The 23,486-nt window shown below is 46.7% G+C and overlaps 1 protein-coding gene across 4 annotated transcripts in view; it reads left to right on the top strand.

Moving 5' to 3' along the window:
* The window catches only part of DENND2A (DENN domain containing 2A), a 103,075-nt gene that overhangs the window by 55,233 nt on the left and 24,356 nt on the right, over positions 1 to 23,486 (top strand). For 2 of the 4 annotated variants that reach the window (XM_053898275.1, XM_053898273.1), the window contains 9 exons: positions 660 to 860; positions 5,415 to 5,508; positions 6,046 to 6,096; positions 7,207 to 7,394; positions 11,926 to 12,035; positions 12,993 to 13,062; positions 14,380 to 14,457; positions 20,629 to 20,769; positions 22,697 to 22,845. In XM_053898275.1, the coding sequence (XP_053754250.1) occupies positions 660 to 860; positions 5,415 to 5,508; positions 6,046 to 6,096; positions 7,207 to 7,394; positions 11,926 to 12,035; positions 12,993 to 13,062; positions 14,380 to 14,457; positions 20,629 to 20,769; positions 22,697 to 22,845 (1,082 nt within the window). The remainder of the gene's footprint in view (positions 1 to 659; positions 861 to 5,414; positions 5,509 to 6,045; positions 6,097 to 7,206; positions 7,395 to 11,925; positions 12,036 to 12,992; positions 13,063 to 14,379; positions 14,458 to 20,628; positions 20,770 to 22,696; positions 22,846 to 23,486) is intronic. The other 2 variants (XM_053898274.1, XM_053898277.1) reach the window with 2 other exon arrangements.

Below are 23,486 nucleotides of genomic sequence, written 5' to 3'. Positions count from 1 at the left end.
CAAAAATGAGTTCTAGAGGGAGTTAATTTTAACCGACTGGGTCACCCAGCCACCGCTAGGGGAGTTAATTTTAAATCAATACAAGATGGCAGAGGGGGACCAGACAGCATGGACCAGGGCCTGTGGAGCCCACAGACCAGCAACCCAACACCAGGGTTAACCACATCTCTTCCACAACCTTCCTAATACATATTTAAAAATTTGTGGTATGTAAAAAAGAAAAAGAAGATCTGTAAGTTGCAGGGTTTTTGGTTTTGGGGTTTTTTGCTTTTTTACCTTTGACCTTAAAGCAGCTCATTTTTAGAGATAAGACCCCGAGGCTTAGGAAGTGAAGCTCCTTGCATAGGAGGTCCTCAGCTTACCAGCAGGCAGGGGTCAAAACCAGGCTTAGGTCTTCTGACTCCCAGTCCAGTGGGTGTTAGTTGGCTGAGCTCCTGATTTGTACAGGTAAGAGAGCCAGGGTACTCCCACTTGTCTAAAAGGAGACTGGATTGGGTGTGCGTCCTTTGTCATCTTCATGCAGACAGACTCAGCCTACCCTGGGAACAGAGACCAGCTTTCCCTCTCCATCTCATGGTCTGTATCACTGGCACCCCCAGCCATCTCCCAGTTAGTCCCTTTGTATTTATTTGCTCTTCTTTTCTCCTTTCCCCTCCCAGCAGTCATTGTCCAAACCTGCTTTTTTCCGGCAAAATTCAGAGAGAAGGAACTTCAAACTGCTGGACGCTAGGAAGCTGAGTCGGGATGGATATGGGTCCCCTTCCAAAATCAGCCCCCCCTCCACCCCCAGCAGCCCTGATGACACTTTCTTTAACCTTGGAGATCCGCAGAATGGCAGGAAGAAGAGAAAGATACCCAAGGTAAGGCTTGCAGCAAACTTCATGTGCAGATAGGTCCCCTTTCCTGCAAAGGAAGGCTGCAGAGGAATCTGGGCAGAGAACTGAACACTGGGCCATCTTCTGCCTGCCTCATCACAGGCCAGACAGCAGGCTGGAGTGTCTGAGCCTTTGTCATGATAGTTACTGTGGTCCTGTAGCCCTCCTCTTAGCCCTTCCTCTCCCAGCCTTAGCTCTGCTTGTGATCCCACACCACATTTCCAATGCCCCTCCTCAAAGGGCCTCAAAAAGCAGAGCTCCGTTCCTTGTGCTGTGACTCAGACTTTGGTGAACACCAGCTACAGAGGTGGCATCGTGTGAAGCCTGTGCTCTGGGCCAGCACTTGTCAAAAATATATCTTTCCTGGCTCTTTTCTTTGAGAGAGAGAGAGAGAGAACCCGAGCAGGGGAGAAGCAGAGGGAGATAATCCCCAATAGGCTCCACGCCCAGCACAAGCCCAATGCTGGGTTCGGTCTCACAACCGTGAGATCATGACCTGAGCCAAAATCAAGAGTCATGCTTCACTGACTGAGCCACCCAGGTGCCCCTTTGCTGCCTCTTTTCAACCGGAAAGGTAAAACATCAAAGGATATTTCCTTTTCCTCAGCTCCAGCCCTGCTGTGCTGGTCCCTCTTCACTGGCCACTTGGGTACCATCTTCCTATGAGAACTTTTAGAGCAGGAACTCTTCATTTCAGAATACATGGATGGATGGATGGGATTTAGAAGTCATGAAACCAACAATATCATGTAAAATTTTGTGTGGAGAGTTTTGGGGGGATAGATGGAAGAGAGAGAAGATGGTCTATAGGTTTCATCAGATTTCTCAAAGTGATGCATTGACCTGAAAGTCATGGGACATTTACAAGCTGGTTCCTCCTGACAGTTTGGTTAATCAGTATTTTGAGCCATAATTTCACCCCTACCACACCCGTTCCCAACATTCTCATTCAAGTGAAGTGAAGTCACCTTGACAATCAGTGCGTTCTGAAGAGTAAGGGCAGCCAGGGTCAGGTGATTGAGAAAAGACTAAAACCCACAGCCTGGTAGGAGGGGGTTGTAGGTGGAACAGGGGAGAAGACATCTTGCTGACAGAGGGCAACTGGAGGGACCAGGGTGGAGCCAGGCCTCCTCCTTCTTCTACTCTCCTTGTTGGGCCTTGTCCTGCCCAGAGTGTGGTGCAGGTTGCATACTGATTATTTGATGTTTGCTGAATGAGCTCCACTAACACATGGACCCAGTCTCTTTCAGCACAGACTCACTCCCGGGCGTCCCGTCGACTGCATTCCACAGTCACTGTCCTGTGCTTTCATGATAGCTGCTCCGGGGCCCCCAAAGTGTGGTATCTCTAGGCACTCCCTTAACTCCCCTTCCGCTTTTTCTGGGACTGTTCATAGGTCTCTGAAATATCAAAATCCTACATTTGCGGAATAATTAAAAGTGACCGTTCACATCTGTACTGACAGCCTTACCATTATTTTAACAAATGAAACAGAGATAATCAAATGAATTACGTGTTGGGTTAAAAGAGCTTTAACACAACTCTTAAGTTTGAGTACATGATTTTCTTACCAAGCGTTTAACCTCTGTCTTCTACCCCTGTCCTTTTACCCATCACTCCCCCATGTACTATTTTAATGTCTTTTATTTAATTATTAGAAAAAAATGGTTTTAATTTTTTTTTGTTTTTAATGTTTATTTTTGAGAGAGAGCGTGAGCAGGCAAGAGGTAGAGAGAGAGGGAGACACAGAATCCAAAGCAGGCTCCAGGCCCCGAGCTGTTAGCACAGAGCCCGACGTGAGGCCCCAACCCACTAACTGCGAGATCATGACCCGAGCCAAAGTCGGACGCTTAACCGACTGAGCCACCCAGGTGCCCCATTTTTTTTAATTTGAGAAAGAGAACACAAGTCGGGGAGAGGAGTAGAGGGAGGGAGAGAATCCTAAGCAGGCCCCATGCTCAGTGCAGAGCCCTTTGTGGGGCTCAGTACCACAACCCTGGGACCAAGACCTGAGCTGAAATCAAGAGTCAGACACTCAACCGACTGAGCCACCCAGGCACTTCTAATATTTTTTAAGGGTTTTTTGAGACTGAGGGAAAGAGAATGCGTGTGCGCATCTTACGAAAGTAGAGGTGGAAGGAAAGCAGGGCTAGTGCTGCCGCTGTGTATGTGTTTAATTTGCAAATGCAGCATTTCGTTCCATGTTAAGTTACTGCCTGTAATGGAAGTGTCACCGGCACTTACACAGTGCACAGGCACTTGGCCTGCCCCTCCCCCGCCCATGCTCTGTCTCCCTCTCCCTCAAAAATAAACGTTAAAAAAATAAAATAGTACATTCACACTGTTATACAACCATCACCACCATCCATCTACAGAACTTTCCATCTCCCCAAATAGAAACTCTGTACCCATGAAACACTGACTCCCCATTCCGCCCTCCCCCCCAGCCTCTGGCAACCACTGTTCTTCTGCTTCCTGTCTGTACAAATTAGCCTATTCTAGGTACCTTACGTAAGTAGAATCTTACAATCTTTATCCTTTTGTGACTGACTGATTTCGCTTAGCATAACATCCTCAAGTTTCATTTATGTTCGAGCATGTGCCCAAACTCCCTTCCTTTTGAAGGCTGAATAATATTCCCTTGTACGTACCACATTTGGCTTATCCATTCATCCCTTGATCGACATTTGGGTGTTTTCACTTCCTGGCTATTGTGAATAATACTAGCATCTCATTTATGTGTTGTCTTATTCCATAGGAAATGGGGCTAGCATTAATATTCCAGTGGTTAGAACATGTGTGAAAACCAGCAAGTGCCATTTCATGGGTCTGAAGCAAATGGCTGCTTCATAAGAACAAATATAAATAAGCCACACTGCAAGGATTAGGCGGTGAAGGCAGAGACCTCATTCAGGTTCAAGGCAAAGCCAGGACAGGGTTAGGAATGAGGAATTCACCAAGAGAGCTGTCAAGGCCAGTGTTGGGCCACCTCGCAGGACCCAGAGTGTGCAGGTGTGCAAAGATGTGGCAGGGCAGTGTCCTAACAGTCTGCAGAGCCGAGGGGCCGGGGCCCAGGCCCGCCGCGAGGAGACCTGGAGAATGAGCCACCTTCCTCCATTGGCGGTCCAGCACTCCGGCTTGTGGAGAGGAGCTGCTGAGCTGCTTTAGGGACTGGGACAGAGGGACGGAGGGCAGAGATGGGGATTGGCAACAGCTAACCCACTGTGCCCACCTGCATGCCCATCACCCAGTTCATCATAGCACATCCACTCTCCAGTTCTTCCAGTGCAAAAAAGAATATAAAAGTTTTCAAGGCAGCTTATAAACACAGCTCCCCTTTAAAATCACCAGTTGGGGGGGGGCGCCTGGGTGGCTCAGTCGGTTCACTGTCCGACTTCGGCTCAGGTCATGATCTCACGGTTCGTGAGTTTGAGCCCCGCATGGGGCTCTGTGCTGACAGCTTAGAGCCTGGAATCTGTTTCAGATTCTGTGTCTCCCTCTCTCTCTGGCCCTTCCCCTCTTAAGCTCGCTCTCTCTCTCTCTCTCTCACAAAAATAAATAAACATTAAAAAAAATTTTTTTAAATAAAATAAAATCACCAGTTGGGGAGTACCCAGCTGACTCAGTCAGAAGAACATGTGGCTCTTGATCTCAGGGTCATGGGTTCAAGCCCCAGGTTGGGTGTAGAGATTACTAGGGAAAATAAACTTAAAAAAAATAATAAATTCACCAGTTGGTTTGCCTTGACTATACACAGGTAGACTTCCCTTCCTCGCAGCCAGGTGGAGCCCAGGAGGCTTCCACTGGTGAAATTTGCAGGTGCCGTAAAGCCTGGTGGGAAGCGACCCAGGGCTTCAGTCGCCCGATGGGTCTGCTAGAGTCAGCCTGGAAAATGTGCTGCTCAGTAGTGGTGCCTGCCGAGCGGTAAGAGAGATCATGGAAGGCCTTACAAGTGTGGATGAGCATTCCTCCGCAGGAAGGGTGGTATGTGGGGTGCAGGGCATGGCTATGCAGCCCTGAGCTAGAACTCGAAAGCTGCTGTAATCCCTGCCCGCTTGCTGCCCACAGCTGCTCACACAGTCTTTGGCGTGTTTCCTACAAAACGGGCCCTGCCCGGGAAGCTTTTTATTTTTGCTGTCTCTTCCCGTTTCTTCCCCCACCACCGCCCCCCACCCCGGGGGGCACAAAGACTGCTCCCAAATCACAGTGACATCGCAGCATCGAAGGGGGAGCGACTGTCGCACAATTAGCCAATGAAATTGCCTCCCTGTGTCTCAGCTGGATGTGTTAGTATATTCAGACCTCCCCTGTTCATACATCAGGGAGGCTGGCGGCCTCCTTTACTGTCCTCGACAGTCCTGTTCCTGTCTGGTAGAAAGGAGTAATTGAGAGATGCCAGTGGGCCCGTGGAAAGCGGCCCCTCCCTCCTCCTTTCCTGGCCTTCCGCCGTCCTGGAAGAGAACGAGCAGCAAAGGAATCCCAGCTGCACATGGAGAGGAAGCCACTAACACTGGCTTTTCTTCTCCCGGTGTCTGGCAGTTGGTATTGCGAATCAATGCCATTTACGAGGCCCGGAGAGGAAAGAAACGTGTGAAGAGGCTGTCCCAGTCAACAGAGAGCAACTCAGGAAAAGGTATGACCCCCCGCCACCATCACTCGCCCCCCATCAATCTGAAAACAGATTCTTCCTAAAAGAGGCTTCCTGTGGTTCAGAGCTGGCTCACCAAAGATGAGAACAAGTCAGCCCTTTGTAAGAATCTCCTGCTGTCCACGGGACAACGAGGACCCGGGAAAGACCTCAGCCTGGTGGCCCGTCCCGTGGTCCTTTGACTGTCCACCCATCAAGTCAGCCCAGTGCCGCATGCTCTGAGCTCACCATGGGAGCAGTTCTCTTTGCTTAGCACACATACAAGGAGCCAGTCTCTTTGGCTGTATTGTTTTCATATAGGTACCATCCAAACTAGAGCCGCATTCACGTGGAAGTACATTTAGTTGGACAAAGACATAGTTTGTCCATGACATTTAAATTGACAAAAAGAAAATAGCCCCTCTGAAGTAGAAATCTTGGATTTACGTGACTGCATGCAAAAAGTTTCCTGTGTTAGAAAAACTCACACACGCTATTTTCTTCTATTGCCGTTTTTTGTTTGTTTGTTGTTTTTCTGTCCAGTGACAGATGAGAACAGTGAGTCTGACAGCGACACCGAGGAGAAACTGAAAGGTGAGAAGAGCAGGTGGTGTGCAGGGCGCATGCAGATGGCCGTGGCGCTTCCTGCTTAACGTGAGAGACAGGACAGAGTGTCCTCGCACGAGCCGGTTGGGAAAGGCGTGAATGTGAGGGGACAGGGGACCCACAGGGTTGCTCAGGGGCCGGTCAGTCCTGAGCATGACCAGGTAGGACCTGTTCGGTCACTGAGCCTGTGGCTCCAGAGATCCAGGGTGGATACCACTGCAGTGGCCCCCATTCCTATGCCTTTCCGTTATCACTGTTTTTCACTGCTGGCCTGGGACTCCAGGCACCTGGGCTCTTGTCCCACTCCCATGAAAATTGCTGTAAGATCAGGAGGAAATCACTTAAGATCTCAGGGCCTCTATTCCTCGTCTGTCAAATGAAGTCACTGAAGTAATTGGTCTCTGTAGATCTAAATTCATTGACTTCGGTATAGGCTTTAGTGAGTTTTCCACAATTTCTCAGACCCGGGGTGGGGGGAAGCCAAAAAAAGCCATAGCCCAGGGCTGCTGAGGGAGGTGATGGGGACGGGTCTGCTTGGCATCCCTGCCTCATTCACCTCTCACGCCCACCTGCTCCCTGGCCCACCTCTACAATGAAGCAAGTCCGTTTCCATCACATAGAATGATGGCGGGAGGGAAGGTGGGTGGGAGCTCTGAGTTAGTCATGTCTCTGCCCGTTCTGTCACACAGATGTTCACAAAGTTCCCTGCTCCAAAAGCCTTGTGGTCTGGATTGTGTCACATCCCACAAACTGGAAGATGAAGGGAATAAGTGAGGGGAGGAGTCAGCGTCCCCCACCCCATCTGACAGAGGGACGCAAAGATTACTCAAACCACTGCACCGAGTCCACACAACAGACCCATGGCTGAGCAGAGCCCCCGCGTCCCGGGCTTCCGCGCCCCCCACGAGCCGGGCGGCCTATCCAGTGTGGCTCGCCCCGAAGTTGGCAGGGACCCCAAACAAAGGGCTCTGAGCTAATTTGTTAAATGCGGGAACACTTTTTTAGGATTGGAAGGAACACACAGGCTGTCACCGCCCCGTGCAATGCCTCGTTGGGAAGACAGTGGCGCACTGGCACTCACTGTCCCTGTCCCCCTAGCTCACAGTCAGCGCCTGGTCAATGTGAAGTCACGCCTGAAGCAGGCTCCGAGATACCCATCCCTTGACCGGGAGCTCATGGAGTACCAGCAGAGGCAGCTGTTCGAGTACTTTGTGGTCGTGTCACTGCATAAGAAGCAGGCCGGGGCTGCGTATGTGCCAGAACTCACCCAGCAGTTCCCTCTCAAGGTATGGGCCCGGCCTCTGTGGCCTGCCAGGGGACTGCGGCGTTCTTGCCAACTTCGTGCTGGTATTCGTGGCTTCCGGGAGGTGTGGGAGTCTGAGGGGCGCTTGGTGTCTGGAATCTTGAATGCGGGTTGTAACTAGGGTATATCAAATGCAAAAAGCTGCTGCTGGAGAACTTGGGAGGTCCCAAGAGGTGGGAGATTCAGAGACTCACAAGTATGGACAAAAACACTGACTCACTTCCTGTGGTCACTGTGCTGTCCCTACCAGCTTCTTTGTCCTCCCCATCTCCCTATGCAGCCACGTCTCTCCCCAGGCTATCCTAGAAGCCTCTTTCCCATCAGCCACACGACCGTCCCTGGGAGTGTGTGTTTGCTGAACATCTGTGTGTGTGCTGTGCACCTCTGGGTGTGCACCAGGTGTGCTAGGATCCCGTTCTAAGTCTAACATGGTTCGCGGCTGTGTGGATGTGGCTTTACCATACATTAAATCAGGTACCCAAAATGCACTGGCACTCAATAAAGCCTAAAATAGCATGGCCAATAATATATATATATATATATATATATATATATATATATATATATATATTTCTTATATCTACTATATATATATTATTGTTATATCTATGTATATATTGTTATATATATCTATATATCTATATATAGAGATATATAGATATGTTATATATGTATCTATATATATAGATATGTTATATATATCTATATATATCTATATATATATCTATATATATATATTGTTATATATATATATACCGATATATATATATCTATATATATTGTTCTTAGTCTTTGACATCACTATTAAATGGGTTCCACCACATTTCAATTCAGTCCACCCAGAATTTACTGAGACCCTATTACATTCAAGCTGTTTTCTGCTTGGCCCTACTGTTACAAAGATGAGCAGAATATGTTTTCCGCCCTTAAGAAGCTTACACTCTGACAGGAGGTCATAAGATAAGCATACAAAGACTCTTGAGGCAGAATGTGACACTGTACGTGGCCTTCAGACAACGAAGGTGTTCAGAGACAGGAAGAGGGGAGGGAGGATGTGTCCTGGTCCCCTGAGGGCCTCCTTCTGCTGCCACTGCCCAAGCATCATCCCAGCATCTATGCTGGGCCAGCTTCCTTCTGTCCTGTCCACTGTGGTCCAGTGCAGTAATCAGGTCCTTGGAGTTTAGGATGGAAACTAGGTATCACTGAAGGAAATCATGGGCACCAGCCCTCCAGACTGGCTCTGTTCACCTGCGTCCAGCTGACCTCCAGGGATGGTGTCCAGAAAACCCCAAAGCTATGAGTATGCCCACATTTGGTTGAGGCCCACACGGAGCAAGCACCCAGGCACAGAGGACTGTTCTTTTACCCTGTTTACTTCCCTCGGGGCCTAGCACGGTGTTGTACTCGTGGCAATATTTAATCAGTGTTTCAGGAATAAAGGCCTTAATTCATGAATTAATGATTGAATCACTATAACTATTGAATGCTTATAGTTTCCAACCTGGAATCCCCAGGCTCCTAGACATCCACATAAAACTTTTGAGCGGAAACATGTATAGTCATTGTTGGAAAGCGGACCAATCTGGAAATGTATCAAGAAAAACTCCTCTATAATCCCACTCCACAGAGATCATTGCTGTTAGCATTTCGTTATATTTCCTCCCAGACTTTTCTCATAGTGTAATTTTCTTTCTTTTTTTTTTCATTTTTTAAATTTTGTTAAAGTTTATTTTTGAGACAGAGAGACAGAGCATGAGCGGGGGAAGGGCAGAGAGAGAGAGGTAGACACAGAATGTGAAGTAGGCTCCAGGCTCTGAGCTGTCAGCACAGAGCCCCACGCGGGGCTCGAACTCACAAACCACGAGATCATAACCTGAGCTGATGTCAGACACTTAACCTACTGAGCCACCCAGAACCCCTCTCATAGTGTAATTTTCTAACAAAATTGATATTGTACGTTGTATAATCTTTGCATCGTGTTTTCTAATCTTTGCATCGTGTTTTCTAAATGTATCATTATTTATAAACATATTTCCTATAAATTGTAAAACATTTTTTTAATTATATAAAGCTCTGTTATGTGGGTATGCCCTACTTAACCAGTCTCTTTCTGTTGGAAATGTATCTTGTTGCCAGTGTTTCTTTCCATTTCTATTTTGAATGCTGTGTGATCATTCTGTGCATGCATTTTTACAGATCAGGCTATTTTATATCTTCTTGCCTTTGCTTCCTCCTTTCTCCTCCCTTCTAACTTTTTCTTATGGTTTTTATCCCCCACTTCTAGGGTCACCTTGACCAAGATTTCCCCTCCATACTTGCACACTAGAGATCATGCCTGCCATGTTCCATTAAAATGCTTGATATCATGTAATTATCTTTATGACAGTTCATGCAGACTGGGAAATTTTCCAGCCATTTATGATTGCTCGTATTTGTGAGAGACCTCTTTATGTCTCACTTCCCATAAATGAGCTTGTGTGCATGTAAGAGCACCCATGGACACATATGGGTTGATAACGCCTATGTTGATGACAAGGTACAAGTGTGTACACACGTATGTGTGTCGTGCATGTGATCTGAGGGTGGGCGCATCCACAAGGATGGGCCAAGTCAAAAAGTGCTGGAACTCACCTCCCTACAAGGCCTACTCTTTAGTTCTCTAAGGGTTTCCACTGTGGAAAAATGTCATTGTTCTTTCCTTTTGTGTTCTTTGGAGTTTATGGGCCTTCACTCTGAGGTGATTAATGACCCCTTCCAGCAACTACACCCAGCAGGTATTTGCCTCTCTGTGAGATTATCCAAGGGTAGCCAAGATTAATGCTTTGGCAACGGTCTGAGCTAGTGAATTATCAACTCAAAAACTGCTCCTGGACAAGCTGGAATCTCATTTGTTATGTTTCATCATGGATGGAAGAGGGAACCATTATTCTCTCAGTAGTGACTATTGATTCTGAAGAACAAAAACCAAAGGACAATTAATGACTGGCTTTAGGTCTATAAATGATGGCTGTGTTTCATTCACTGATAGTTGTCTCAACCATTAATATTAGTAGCAACTTTAATTATATTTGCTCTAGCCCAAGGAGAATCATACTAGAAGTAGGTTTTATTTTTCTAGTTTGTTTTTTTTTTTTTATTTTTTTAATGTTTTTTCATTTTTGAGAGACAAAACACAAGCAGGGGAGAGGCAGAGAGAGAGGGAGATACAGAATCTTAAGCAGGCCCCAGGCTCTGAGCTGTCAGCACAGAACCTGACACGGGGCCCAAACTGACAAACAACGAAGCCAAAGTCGTACGCTTAACTGACTTAGCCACCCAGGCGCCCCTAATTTGTTCTGTTTTTTAACAAGAGGATATTCATCCAGTCTATGATGTCAGAAAAAGCAGAGAGAGACAGAGATTGAGAGACTAGAGATTAAGATTCCTGGAGCACCTGGGTGGCTTAGTCGGTTAAGCGTCCAACTTAAGCTCAGGTCATGGATCTCACAGTTCGTGGGTTCAAGCCTCCTGTCAGGCTTTATGCTGACAGCTCATAGCCTGGATCCTGCTTCAGATTCTGTCTCTCCCTCTCTCTCTTTGCCCACCCCGCCCCCTCACACTGTCTTTCTCTCTCTTTCAGAAATAAATAAGCATTTAAAAAAATTAAAAAAAAAAAAAAAAAGATTCCTAGCTAGATTCCACACAAGTTGTGTGATCATGGGCAAGTCACTTAACAGGTTAGGGTTTATTTCCATATCTCTTAGATAAGAATGTCATGGAGTGCTGGGTGGCTCAGTCAGTTAAGCGTCCAACTTCAGCTCAGATCATGATCCCATGGTTCGTGGGTTCGAGCCCCATATAGCTGTTAGCTTCGTGCTGTTAGCTCAGAGCTGGAGCCTGCTTTGGATTCTGTGTCTCCCTCTCTCTCTCTGCCCCTCCCCCCTCATGCTCGCGCGCTCTCTCTCTCTCTGTCTCTCAAAAATAAATAAACAGTAAAAAAAAAAAACTAAAAAAAAAAAGGATATCACACTTGATGATGTCTAGTTTCCTTTTGATTCTGACATTCAAGTTCATTGAAATTCATTGAAGTGTACAGTATAATATAATTTGACTGGATGTATTCACTAAGAAGTGTCATAAAATGTCTTTGCATGGATCGAGGCTTTCTTGGGCCCAGAAGTTGGAAGACCAGATTTGAGGCTCTGTCCTGCAGATTCATGAGTCTCCTAGTTGAAGGGGATTGCTATGACACTTTTTCCTAGTTGATTAAAATAGTTATATTCCAGAATGTTAAACATCAAAGATATTTCTCTAAAAAAGACCAGTTTTTTTCTCCTGACTTGCCCCATGAGACTAGAGTTGACCGTGCCCTGGGGAAAAAAGGCCCCAGCAGGCTGAGCTGCAAACCCTTCCCAAGGTTAAGGTGGTGGTCTCCACCGTGGGAAGGTGGAAGATGTGGTCTTGCCAAACATCTGCCTCTCTCTCCACCATGCTGGGGTTTATTCCCCAACCTTCTCTCACCCTTTTCCCTGCAGTTGGAAAGGTCTTTCAAGTTCATGAGAGAGGCTGAGGACCAGCTGAAGGCCATCCCCCAATTCTGTTTCCCTGATGCCAAGGATTGGACTCCTGTCCAGCAATTTACCAGGTATGTGCTGGTGTCTCCCTTCCCTACCCCGAAAAACTAAGGCAAGAACCAGGGAGGGCATCAGAGATGGCAGATGTCATAATTCAATCCTACCATTAAGCGATCCCGATGGGCCCCAGGCTAGAGGTTTTCCCCACCGTGTTTTAAAATGGGTATCTTTTAGAAGATACGAATCACCTTGCTAAGCATGCCCACTGAACGTGGGCATACATTTGGTTTATAAGCCTTTGTGAAGGGCAAACATAATTCTTGGTCTAGGAGATGCTAGAGAAACATTACCCATCACCCTTTCCTTGTCCCTTGTCCCTGGAAACATTTCTTTAATAGCCCATCCAGCTGTTACTTGGACTGGGTTTACATTTCTGCTTTAACCCACATTGTCACATACCAAAATTTTTGTTATCGGATGTGTCAGCAATTGACCAAACTCAGTAGGCTGCATACCCTGTGTTTGAGGGACGCCATGTTCCTGAAAGTTGGCCCAGCAGTCTCTAAGGGCAGTCTGAGCTTCCGGTTGGCTCTGAAGAGACAGTTCTCAGGGAGGGTCACCCGAGGGGCACTTCCAAGGGGGGCACAGAACTGCCGCAGTCTTCAGCTGCTCCTTTACTGAGTCACATCCCTAGGACAGCAAAGGCCATCTCCTCCTGGACCTCACTGGGGGCAGGAGTCACAGTAGATTCTCCATCGGTGACTGCTGTGTTTCGGGCAATGGGACGGTTCAGGTGATAGAATGCTCTGAGAGCTCAGGGTGAAGAAAAATCCCTCATTCCTCTCAGGGTGCACTGGCATTTTGGGTCTCCCTCTCCCTAACACAGACCCCAAAACTATAGGCGCACAGAGTCCCTGCACAGAGATGGACGGGCAGGACAGACGCAGGCAGGTCCCTGTGATTGCTCACTGCCTGGTGTCTTTTGTTGTGTTCTGCTTTGTAATGCACTTTTGTTTCCCCAACCACAGTGAAACCTTCTCATTTGTCTTAACTGGAGAAGATGGGAGCAGAAGGTTCGGTTACTGCCGAAGACTGCTGGTTAGTACATTCAGCTCTCAGTCTGCAGGAGAAGAGGCAGGAAGTGTGACAGGTTAATCAGGGGAGTTAAAAACATGGAAGATTTGGGGGAATCACCTAAGTCTCACGGGTAGAAGGGAACAACAGTTCTGTCTCCTTTAAGAAGAAAATACTTGCTCCGTTATTTTCCTTGCCAAATGAAAGGCCTTTCTCTCTTTAAGCCAAATGTCCTTTCTAATAAAACATGCTACACAGACCCAGAGAGCTTATAGTGCACATTCATAATGGCTGCTAAGGGCCAAAGAAAGGTAGTTCTCTTGTTCATGATGCAGATCATTCAAGAGTGTGTTCTTCAGGGGCTCCTGGGTGGCTCAGTCGGTTAAGCATCCAACTTCGGCTCAGGCCGTGATCTCACCATCCATGAGTTCAAGCCCCATGTCAGGCTCTGTGCTGATAGCTCAGAGCCTGGAGCCTGCTTTGGATTCTGTGTCTCCCTCTCTCTCTCTGCACCTCCCCCACTCACGCTCTGTCTCTCTCTCTAAAATAAAAACATTAACAAAAATTTTTAAGTCAGGATTGGATTCCAGTGAAATGACCATGCTAACCCATTTCAGAGCTTGTCTTTTTGAGACTCATTCTTTTGAAAATCTTCAGTAGAAGCAAATCGTTTCCCTCTGAGTATATTTGAGTCTTTGAAATAAGCTGATATAATTTAGAGTCAAGAATAATGCACAGCATACAGAAGGTATAGTCAGTAAATATTTGTTGAATTAATAGTGAATAAAAAGTATGGATAGCAATTTAAAAAGTTAAGTGGGAAAAAAATAAGTTCAGTGGGATAAGTTTTCTTGATAAAATTACTATGACATAGTGAGATTGATTTGCATTTTGGTTTGGAAATTAGCTTAAGAATTTGGTTTCCAAATTAGCTTTGGAAAGGCAGTTTCCAAAAAGATTTTTTGGGAATGATTTCTGACTTGGAATTATCATTCTAATAAGCAACATGTGGTTTCAAGGTAACTCCTTAAGAGGAACCACAGGGATCTGGGTGAACAAGTTTAGCCTCCTTCCTTTATTGCTCCATGGGCCATTTTGAGTGCCTCCTGTATGCACAACACCCTCAATTTGGTCCCTTCAAGAGAAGAAAGATATATATACTACATGGCCAGAAGTGCTTCCCACTTATAAAATGGGGTATGGGTAACTACTTACCTCAGTGCGTTTTCAAAAGGTTCCATGTGTGGAAACATCTGGCACATGATATGCACTTAAAAATGTTTGGGTTCTCTTCTCTGAAGCGCTAACACTCATGATTTCCTTGTGTTTCACCCCAAAAAGCCTGGTGGCAAAGGGAAGCGTCTCCCTGAAGTTTACTGCATCGTGAGCCGCCTGGGGTGCTTCAGCCTCTTTTCAAAGGTGAGGACTGGGGCCTTAGCGGAGGGAGGACACAGGAAACACCCCCCTGGTACTTTTATAAGCGTATCCTGACATTTTCCTTCCCACTTCTCTTATCACTGATATTGGAAATGAGAGCTGATGAGGATTGGCGCCCAGGAAAAGGGGGTGGGGGGAGAGTCAAAATAATTGCAGGTGGAGGATGGAAGGGGGTGGAGGATCTTCCCAGAATATTCCTTATGGTTTACCTTCGTACTTCTCAGCCCTGCCTTTTGTCATATTAGCTTTTGCATGACAGAAAGGCCACTATAATGGATGGATGTCTAAGTATCTGTGTATATAATATGCGTGTTGTGTGTGTGAGAGATTTATTATTGTAATTGTGCTCTAAATCTATCAAAATCCTTAATGTAATTTGGTCCTCTTTTTGGGAAGGTAAGCCAATGTAGCAAGACCTAGGAACTGCTGTATTGAATTGGCTCATCCATTCTACTATTCAGTGGGTAGAGAGAAGCTAATTACTATCATATATGATCATCTTAAATATTAGGTATAATCCAACATTCATTTCCTACATTAACCAGACATGACCATCTAATCCATAAATTGATTTTAAGTTCCTCTTGAGCATATATTTTAGTCTGAGCTTTCTTTTGAGAACTTAAGTCCTATGTCTACTGTGCATGGATGGAAAGCAGCATTTCCTAAAATCATTCCGAAATAAGTCTACTTCCTGCCCACCATACACTTATACTCAGAGGAAGCCTGACTTCTACTGATCTGGTGTAACCTCTTGCCTTGGTAGAACTTATACTTCTATTCAAGTCTGTTAGAAATAAAGGATGATATCAACTTGTCTGTGTTCCTCCCTCCACTTCAGTGAGGTGGTAAGCCTTTCACATTGAAGTTGGTCATTTGCAGACTCTAGGAAAGCTATGCATTGCTGCTCATGCGGGTCTTTCTGAAGGGGTTGTTTAAATTTGTTTTTTAATGTTTTATTTATTTTTGAGAGAGAGAGAGAGAGAGAGTATGAGCAGGAGAGGGGCAGAGAGAGAGGGAGACATAGAATCCACAAAGCAGGCTCCAGGCTCTGAGCTGTCAGCACAGAGCCTGACATGAGGCTCAAACCTGTAAACCACAAGATCATGACTTGAGCCAAAGTCAGACTGAACCACCCAGGCGCCCCCCCCCCCCACCCAGGGGGGGTTTAAACATGGAAATAAGGCTGTAGGTCACAGCCTTTGCTGTTCAGAGAATGCTTATGAAAGGGAGAAGTGGAACCGCTCCCATGAGTTAGTCTAGCGTCCAGTGGCAGCTTTGGAATTCACATGAGCCCCATTGTTTTGTCGTAGACAGGGGCTGACAAGCAAGTAAACGTATTAACATACTGTATGTGTGCAGTTCTGTGTTTTCATGGTAGTTTTGTTACTGGGGATATTGAAGGGTGTGTATGATAACTTGCCAAAGACCACACAGCAAATATGCTGGATAGAACCAGAAACAGAGCTTTAGCGAACTGATCTCTATAAACTCGGCCTATTTCCAGGTGAGGGACAAGGATGACTAAAATGACAAATTGTCCTTTTGTACAGAAAAAGGAATCAGGGGCGCCTGGCTGGCCCAGTTGGTAGAGCATGCAGCTCTTGATCTCAGGGTTGTGAGGTCAAGCCCTACATTGGGCCTGGAGACTACTTAAGAAACAAAAACAAAAAAAACAAAGAAAGAGGAATCGTCTTTAAGAAGAACAGCTCTCAGGGGTGCCTGGGTGGCTCAGTCGGTTAAGCAACTGACTTCGGCTCAGGTCATGATCTCACGGTTTGTGGGTTCGAGCCCCGCATCCGGCTCTGTGCTGACGGCTCAGAGCCTGGAGCCTGCTTTGGATTCTGTGTCTCCCTCTCTCTCTGCCCTTCCCCCACTTGTGCTCTGTCTCTCTCTCTCTCTCTCTCTCTCAAAAAATAAATAAAATATAAAAAGAAAAAGAAGAACAGCTCTCAGGGGCGCCTGGGTGGTTCATTCGGTTAAGTGTATAACTTCAGCTCAGGTCATGGTCTCATGGTTCATGGGTTCGAGCCCCACATCGGGCTGTCTGCTGTCAGCTTGGAGTCAGCTTCAGATCTTCTGTCTCCCTCTCTCTCTGCCGCTGTCCTGCACACACTCTCCCCCCCGCCCCCGCCATCTCAAAAATAAACATTAAAAAAAAAGGAACACCTCTCAGAATCTCTGAAGAAAGATATATCATTAAATATGACTACAGTCACACTTTGTAACAAACCAGAGTAGCTTAAAGCAGCAATCATTTATTCTTCCAGACCTGCAGGTCGGCCGGGGCTCAGCTCAGCTCATCTCCCCCTTCCCCCCACCCCTGGGCTCACTCTTGTGTTGTGGGTAGGCCGGGGGTTGGCTGACCTGGGCTGCATGGTCTCTGCTGTAGGCTGCAAGGCTGGGGTTGGGGCTGGCTCACATGTCTGTCATCCTCCTTGGACAGCGAGCTGGCTTGTGCAGTTCTCCAGCAGTTCCCGTGGCTGTGGCAGAAGCCCCAGAAGGCCGCGGAGACACGTAAGGCAGCCTTCCTGAGGCCTAGGCTTAGACCTGGCACGCTGTCACTTCTGCCTCAGAATTCTTCATCCTTTTGTTATTACCGCCTAGCCAGAGTTCTAAGATTTTTTTTTTTCCTTTGGGGCACCCGGGCAACTCACTCGATTGAATGTCCGACTTGGGCTCAGGTCGTGATCTTGTGGTTTGTGAGTCTGAGCCCCGTGTCAGGCTCTGTGCTGACAGCTCAGAGCCTGGAGCCTGCTTCACATCCTGTGTCTCCCTCTCTCTGCCCCTCCCTCTCTTGCACTCTCTCTGTCTCAAAAATAAATAAACATTAAAAAATTAAAAAAATTAAAGATTTTTTCCTCCTTCATTGCCTCCCCTCATAAAATTCTTTTTAATTTTTTGTCATATTATTTTTTTTATTGTGCTAAAATATACATAACATAGAAGTTACTATTTTAGCCATTTTTTAAGATTTTATTTTTTTTAATTTTTTTTTTTTTTAATGTTTATTTTTGAGAGAGACAGAGAGAGACCAAGCATGAGCAGGGGAAGGGCAGAGAGAGAGACACACACACAGAATCCAAAGCAGGCTCCAGGCTCTGAGCTGTCAGCACAGAGCTCAACGTGAGGCTCGAACTCACAAACCCGGAGATCATGACCTGAGCCAAAGTCGGATGCTTAACTGACTGAGCCACCCAGACGCCCCTTAAGATTTTGTGTTTAAGTAATCTCTATACCCAATGTGGGGTTTGAACTTACAACCCCAAGATCAAGACTCTCTTGCTCTACCGACTGAGCCAGCCAGGCGCCCCTATTTTAGCCATTTTAAGTGTGCAGTTGATTAGCATTATGTTCATTCACATTGTGTGCAACTATCACCATCATCCGTCTCCAGAATTTTTTTACAATCCTGAATTAAAATTCTGCACCCATTCAACACTAACCTCCCCGTTCCCTTCTCTCCCCAGCCCCTGGCACCCACCATTCCACTTTCTGTCTGTGTGAGTCTGACTACTCCAGGATCTCATGTAAATGAAGTCATATATTTATCCTGTTGTGACTGACTTCTATCACGTTAGCATATGTCCTCAAGCTTTATCCATATTGGAGCATATGTCAGAATTTCCTTCCTTTTTAAGGCTGAATAACAGTCTATTGCTTGTATATATCACATTTTCTTTATCTGTTTATCCATAGATGGACATTTGTGTTGTTCCCACCTTTTAGATATTGTGAATTATGCTACCCTGAAAATGGCTATTCAGATGTCTGAGTCCCTGCTTTCAAATTTTGGGAATACATACCCTTTTAAGTGTGAAATTCCTGGATGGTAGGGTAATTCTATATTTAATTTTTTGAGGAACTGCCACACGTACAATCTTTTTAATTTTAATAAGAAATTTTATTTAACCCATATATCTAAAATACTAGTATTTCAGCACTTCATCAATATAGTCATTGATATTTTACATTCTTAATTCTGTATTTTGAAATCTACTGAGTGTTTTTACATTTATAACACACATCTCAGTTCAGACTAGCCATATTTCAAGAGTTCAATACCTACACGTGATATTATTATAAATGGGTTTTTTAAGTTAATTTGTTTATTTTGAGAGAAAGAAAAGGAGAGCGTGAGTAGGGGAGGAACAGAGAGGGGGAGAGAGAATCCCAAGCAGGCTCCGTGTTGTCAGCACAGAGCCCGATGCAGGGCTCAGTCTCACAAACTGTGAGATCAAGATCTGAGCCAAAATCACGAGTTCCATGCTTGGGGCACCTGGGTGGCTCATTCGGTTAAGCATCAGGCTCGGGTCATGATCTCACGGTTAGTAAGTTCGAGCCCTGCATCGAGTTCTCTGCTCTCTCTGCTGTCAGCACAGAGCCCACGTCGGATTTTCTGTCTCCCTCTCTCTCTGTCCCCCTCCTCAAAAATAAATAAACATGAAAAAAAAGAGAGAGAGATGGGGCACCTGGGTATCTCAGCCGGTTAAGCATCAGGTCATGATCTCACAGCTCCTGTCTTCAATACTTGCGTCGGGCTCTGTGCTGATAGCTCAGAGCCTGAAGCCTGCTTTGGATTCTGTGTCTCCCTCTCTCTGCCCCTCCCCCATTTGTGTTCTCTCTCTCTCTCTCTCTCTCTCTCTCTAAATAAACAAAAAAAATGCTCAACTGACTGAGCCACCCAGGTACCCCTATAAATGGCATTTTTATTAAAACTCTTTGATCCACAACTAGATTATGGAGGGTCTTACATTTAGACCTTTTAGAATAACAGTTTTATTGAGATGAAGTTTGTAAACCATAAAATTCACCCTTTAGCACATCCACACAGTTGTGTAATTATCACCACAATTATAGGACATTTTTATCAACATTTTTATAGAAACCCCTATACCCATTAGCAGTCACTTTCTACTTCCAGAAAGCAGTCTGTTTTCTGTCTCTATGGATTTGTCTCTTCTGGAGTTTTTATCCAAATGGAATCATACAAGAAGTAGCCTTTTGTGACTCGGGTCTTTGACTTAGCCTAGTATTTTCAAGGTTCATCCCTGCTAGAGTATGAATCAGTATCTCATTCCCTGTAGTGGCTGATTATGGCATATAATGGAACATCACATTGTGTTTATCCACTCTTCAGCTGATGGACATTTAGGTTATTTCCGCTTTTTGGCTACAATGAATAATAGGTTTTTTTGGGTTTTTTTTAATGTTTATTCATCTTTGAGAGACAGAGAGAGACAGAGCATGAGTGGGGAAGGGGCAGAGAGAGGGAGACACAGAATCCGAAGCAGTCTCCGGGCTCTGAGCTGTCAGCACAGAGCCCGACGTGGGGCTCGAACTCACGAACCATGAGATCATGACCTGAGCCGAAGTCGGAGGCTCAACTGACTGAGCCACCCAGGTGCCCCTGCTGTGAACATTAATGTGCCAGTTTTTGTGTGGACGTATGTTTTCATGTCTGTTGGGTAAATGTCTAGAAATGTAATTGCTAAGTCATATGGTAACACTGTGTTTAACCTTTTAAGGTACTGCCAGACTGTTTAGCTATTTTACATTCCCACCATCAGTGCATGAGGGTTCCAATGTCTCCACTTCCTTGCCAACACTTACTATTGTCCGTCTTTTGGTTATAGCCCTCCTAATGGGTGTTAAGTGGAATCTTATTGTGGCTTGTGTTTGCGTTTCCCTAATGGCTACCCCCAGAGAAACTTTAAATCCCCAGATATGCTGTATATCTTTTTATGTACTGTCGCCCCTTAAAAGGCTTACAAACCATTATAGTATCTAAGTTTTTTTCATCACCATCCCCAAGAACCAATTTTTATCCCCTTAGGGACAATATCACTCCCATTAAAAATGCATATGTTAGCCCAGTAAGTTACATGTCCAAACCCAAAGTCAAGCGGGTCAAGGAACTTCACCCCTTGGTGGAAAGAACTGCAAAGGCACAAGGCAGAGGAGGGGTACACAGAAAGGAGATTTGGGACAAAACCGTATGGGGTGAAAGACGCTTAAAGTTTGGCCTGATGAGGACAGCAGGGCTTCCCCATAATTCTTCAGTCGCTGTGGTGGGCCCACTTCATCGAGAACAGAGCAATACCTTGGCACCCTGACATCAGGATAGCTAAGCTGCTTTGGTGACCCTTGCAGATCTTGGATGAGGTGGAAAAGCGACGAGGCATCTCTCCTGCCCTGGTACAGCCCCTCATGAGGAGTGTCATGGAGGCCCCTTTCCCAGCACTGGGCAAGACCATCGTCGTCAAGAACTTCTTGCCAGGATCAGGAACTGAGGTAAGCCATCAGATTCCTATTGTCTCCTAGAGGAGACAATGGCCCAGACAGCCAAGTCCCAGTAAACCAAGCAAGGGGCTGGCTTTCAGTGGTCTGTCTCATTGCCTGATGTCACATTCAGGTGCATGTAAAATCCACCCCAAGTCCTGTCTATCCATTCGAGGATTCATTCCCAGACAGCATCCCCAGAACTATGTCATGGCAGTATATGATGTTTCTTTGCATGACCTTGGCCCCACAGATTAGGGACCTGCATTGAACATCCTTAGCTACTCTTAATAGCCCATTACACTCATAGATAGCATTTGAACCCATTTATGTTTTTGGTCTCCGTCACCTCTATAACTTCATATTGTAAGATAGATTATTTTCAGGGAAGACAAGTTCAGGTACTACTTTTTTTTCACCTGTCTAGGACTTTGAGGCATGTTCCCCTCCTTGGCTGGGTTGGGATTGAATGCAGGATTTTGTTTTTCTCCTTCCCATTCCTTTTATATGGCTCTGTGGACATCAGAAGGTACATCCCATCCAGCCTGAGTATCTATTTATTTCCAAAAGCCCTTGAAAAAGCGAAGTCACCTCTGGAGACAGGGGAGGGGAGGATGGGGAGGGGAGGATGGGAAGGGGATATTCTGCCACAACTCATTTTCCCAGAGCAGAGAGAAGCATTCTCCCTGTTGCTGGAGAGTCTTGCACTGTCCTATACCAGATATAGGCGACTTGGCCATAGGGATATTAACATTAACGTGCCCCACTGTGTGGGCAACACCGGGCAGGCATGGTGCTCAGAGTAAAACACTGGTCTCTGCTCACTGTGAAGGAGTCAGCTATTAAAAGAGAAAAACAGGAACGCCTGGGTGGCTCAGTCAGTTACACGTCCGACTTTGGCTCAGGTCACGATCTCATGGTTTGTGAGTTTGAGCCTCGCGTAGGGCTCTGCACTGACCGCTCGGAGCCTGGAGCCTGCTTCAGAATCTGTATCTCCCTCTCTCTCTGCCGAACCCCACTCGTGTGCGCTCCTTCTGTCTCTCTCTCTCTCTCTCAAAAATAAATAAACATTTTAGGGGCGCCTGGGTGGCGCAGTCGGTTAAGCGTCCGACTTCAGCCAGGTCACGATCTCGCGGTCCGTGAGTTCGAGCCCCGCGTCAGGCTCTGGGCTGATGGCTCGGAGCCTGGAGCCTGTTTCCGATTCTGTGTCTCCCTCTCTCTCTGCCCCTCCCCCGTTCATGCTCTGTCTCTCTCTGTCCCAAAAATAAAAAAAAAAAAACGTTGAAAAAAAAAAATAAATAAACATTTTAAAAAAAGAAATAAAAAGAAGAAGAAAAGCACACACAGGAGTAGTGACTTGAGATGAATTTGGGAACATTTCAACAAGTACAGAATGAGAAACTATGCCCACTGAACATACAAGCTGTAAGACACATCATAGGGAAGGGACTGGTATGGGGTTGGGCTCACTGAGAAATGCCTTCTAGAGGAAGTGAGTCTTGAAAGTGTTGCTTGGATCTTTTGGTCCTTCTCCGTGAGCCCATGACCCATTCCAGCAGGTAAAATTCCCTTGTGAGGCAGACACTTCCCTGTGGGACTCTAAGTGATGGGATAGCAACAGTCATGGCACTTCCAGGGAGGGGCGTGGTCCAATATGTCATCGCCAGCCAGAGCCACCAGCCATTTTGGGTCAAGGGCCATTGATTCTGCCACCCTATGTCCCCACCTCCATCCGAACTGTCCTCACACTCAACTGTGACAGAGTCACTTCCAAGTGTACCTGCTCCCCAGTCTCCTAGGATCTTTCTTTTCCCCAGTCGCCTTGTCTTCCTTGTTTCCTTTGCCTTTTCCCCTGCCAGTGGGTGCCCCCTGCTGAGGACCTCAGAGCCCCCGGCCTGTGGTGCGGCCCCTCCTCACGGCTGCTCCTGTTCCCCGGCAGGTGATTGAACTGTGCCGCCCGCTGGACTCCCGGCTCGAACACGTAGACTTTGAGTCTCTCTTCTCCTCTCTCAGCGTCCGCCACCTGCTCTGTGTTTTTGCCTCCCTGCTTCTGGAAAGGAGGGTCATCTTCATCGCAGACAAGCTCAGGTACCAACCGTGGCCTCTCCTACTAAAGTGTCTGAATGACGGTCGGTCTCGGGCTGGCTGGCACGTGTAGGGCAGGTGATTGTCGGGGACTGCCAAGGAAGCACCCTGAGGGAAGAGTGCGGGTCAGTGGGCAGCGAGGAGTGGAGATCTGTAAGGCACAGCGGTTCTGAAACACCGGGTAAGCCCACGCCTCCCTACACACTTACCTGGTTTGCAGCCTGCCTTCCACCCGTTCCACTGTGTGCTGGGCGCTCTGCCGTGTGCTGGGGGACCGACGGTTCTAGAACTGAGCAGACCACCCAGTACTGTGTTGTAAAGGCTTCCCAGAGCAGTGTGTTCTAGACAGGAGGAGGGCCCTCCTCCTCAGAGGAAGCCAGTTCTGGCTGAGTCCTAAGACTAACAGCAAGTAGAAAGCACATTCCAGGCGAAAGGAGCAAGGCAAGGAGGCCGGAGGCCGAGCGTGACACCTTTAGGAACTGCAAAGCCGTTGGCTGCAGCTGAGCCCAGAGAGGAAGGCCCAGGAGGAGGCAGGGAGCCAAGGTTCACAGACGGCTGCAGGGTTGTGCTAGAGCACAGATGTATCCCAAAGACGCCCCCTCCTCTCAGTGCTAAAATAAATTACACAGAGTCACACACACCTG

Source organism: Panthera pardus, unplaced genomic scaffold, assembly GCF_024362965.1.
Source record: "Panthera pardus isolate Hobbes unplaced genomic scaffold, ASM2436296v1 HiC_scaffold_8, whole genome shotgun sequence".
In the NCBI taxonomy this organism is placed as follows: domain Eukaryota; kingdom Metazoa; phylum Chordata; class Mammalia; order Carnivora; family Felidae; genus Panthera; species Panthera pardus.
Note: the sequence above shows the minus strand (reverse complement) of the source record. Positions and strands in the feature narration are given on the sequence as shown.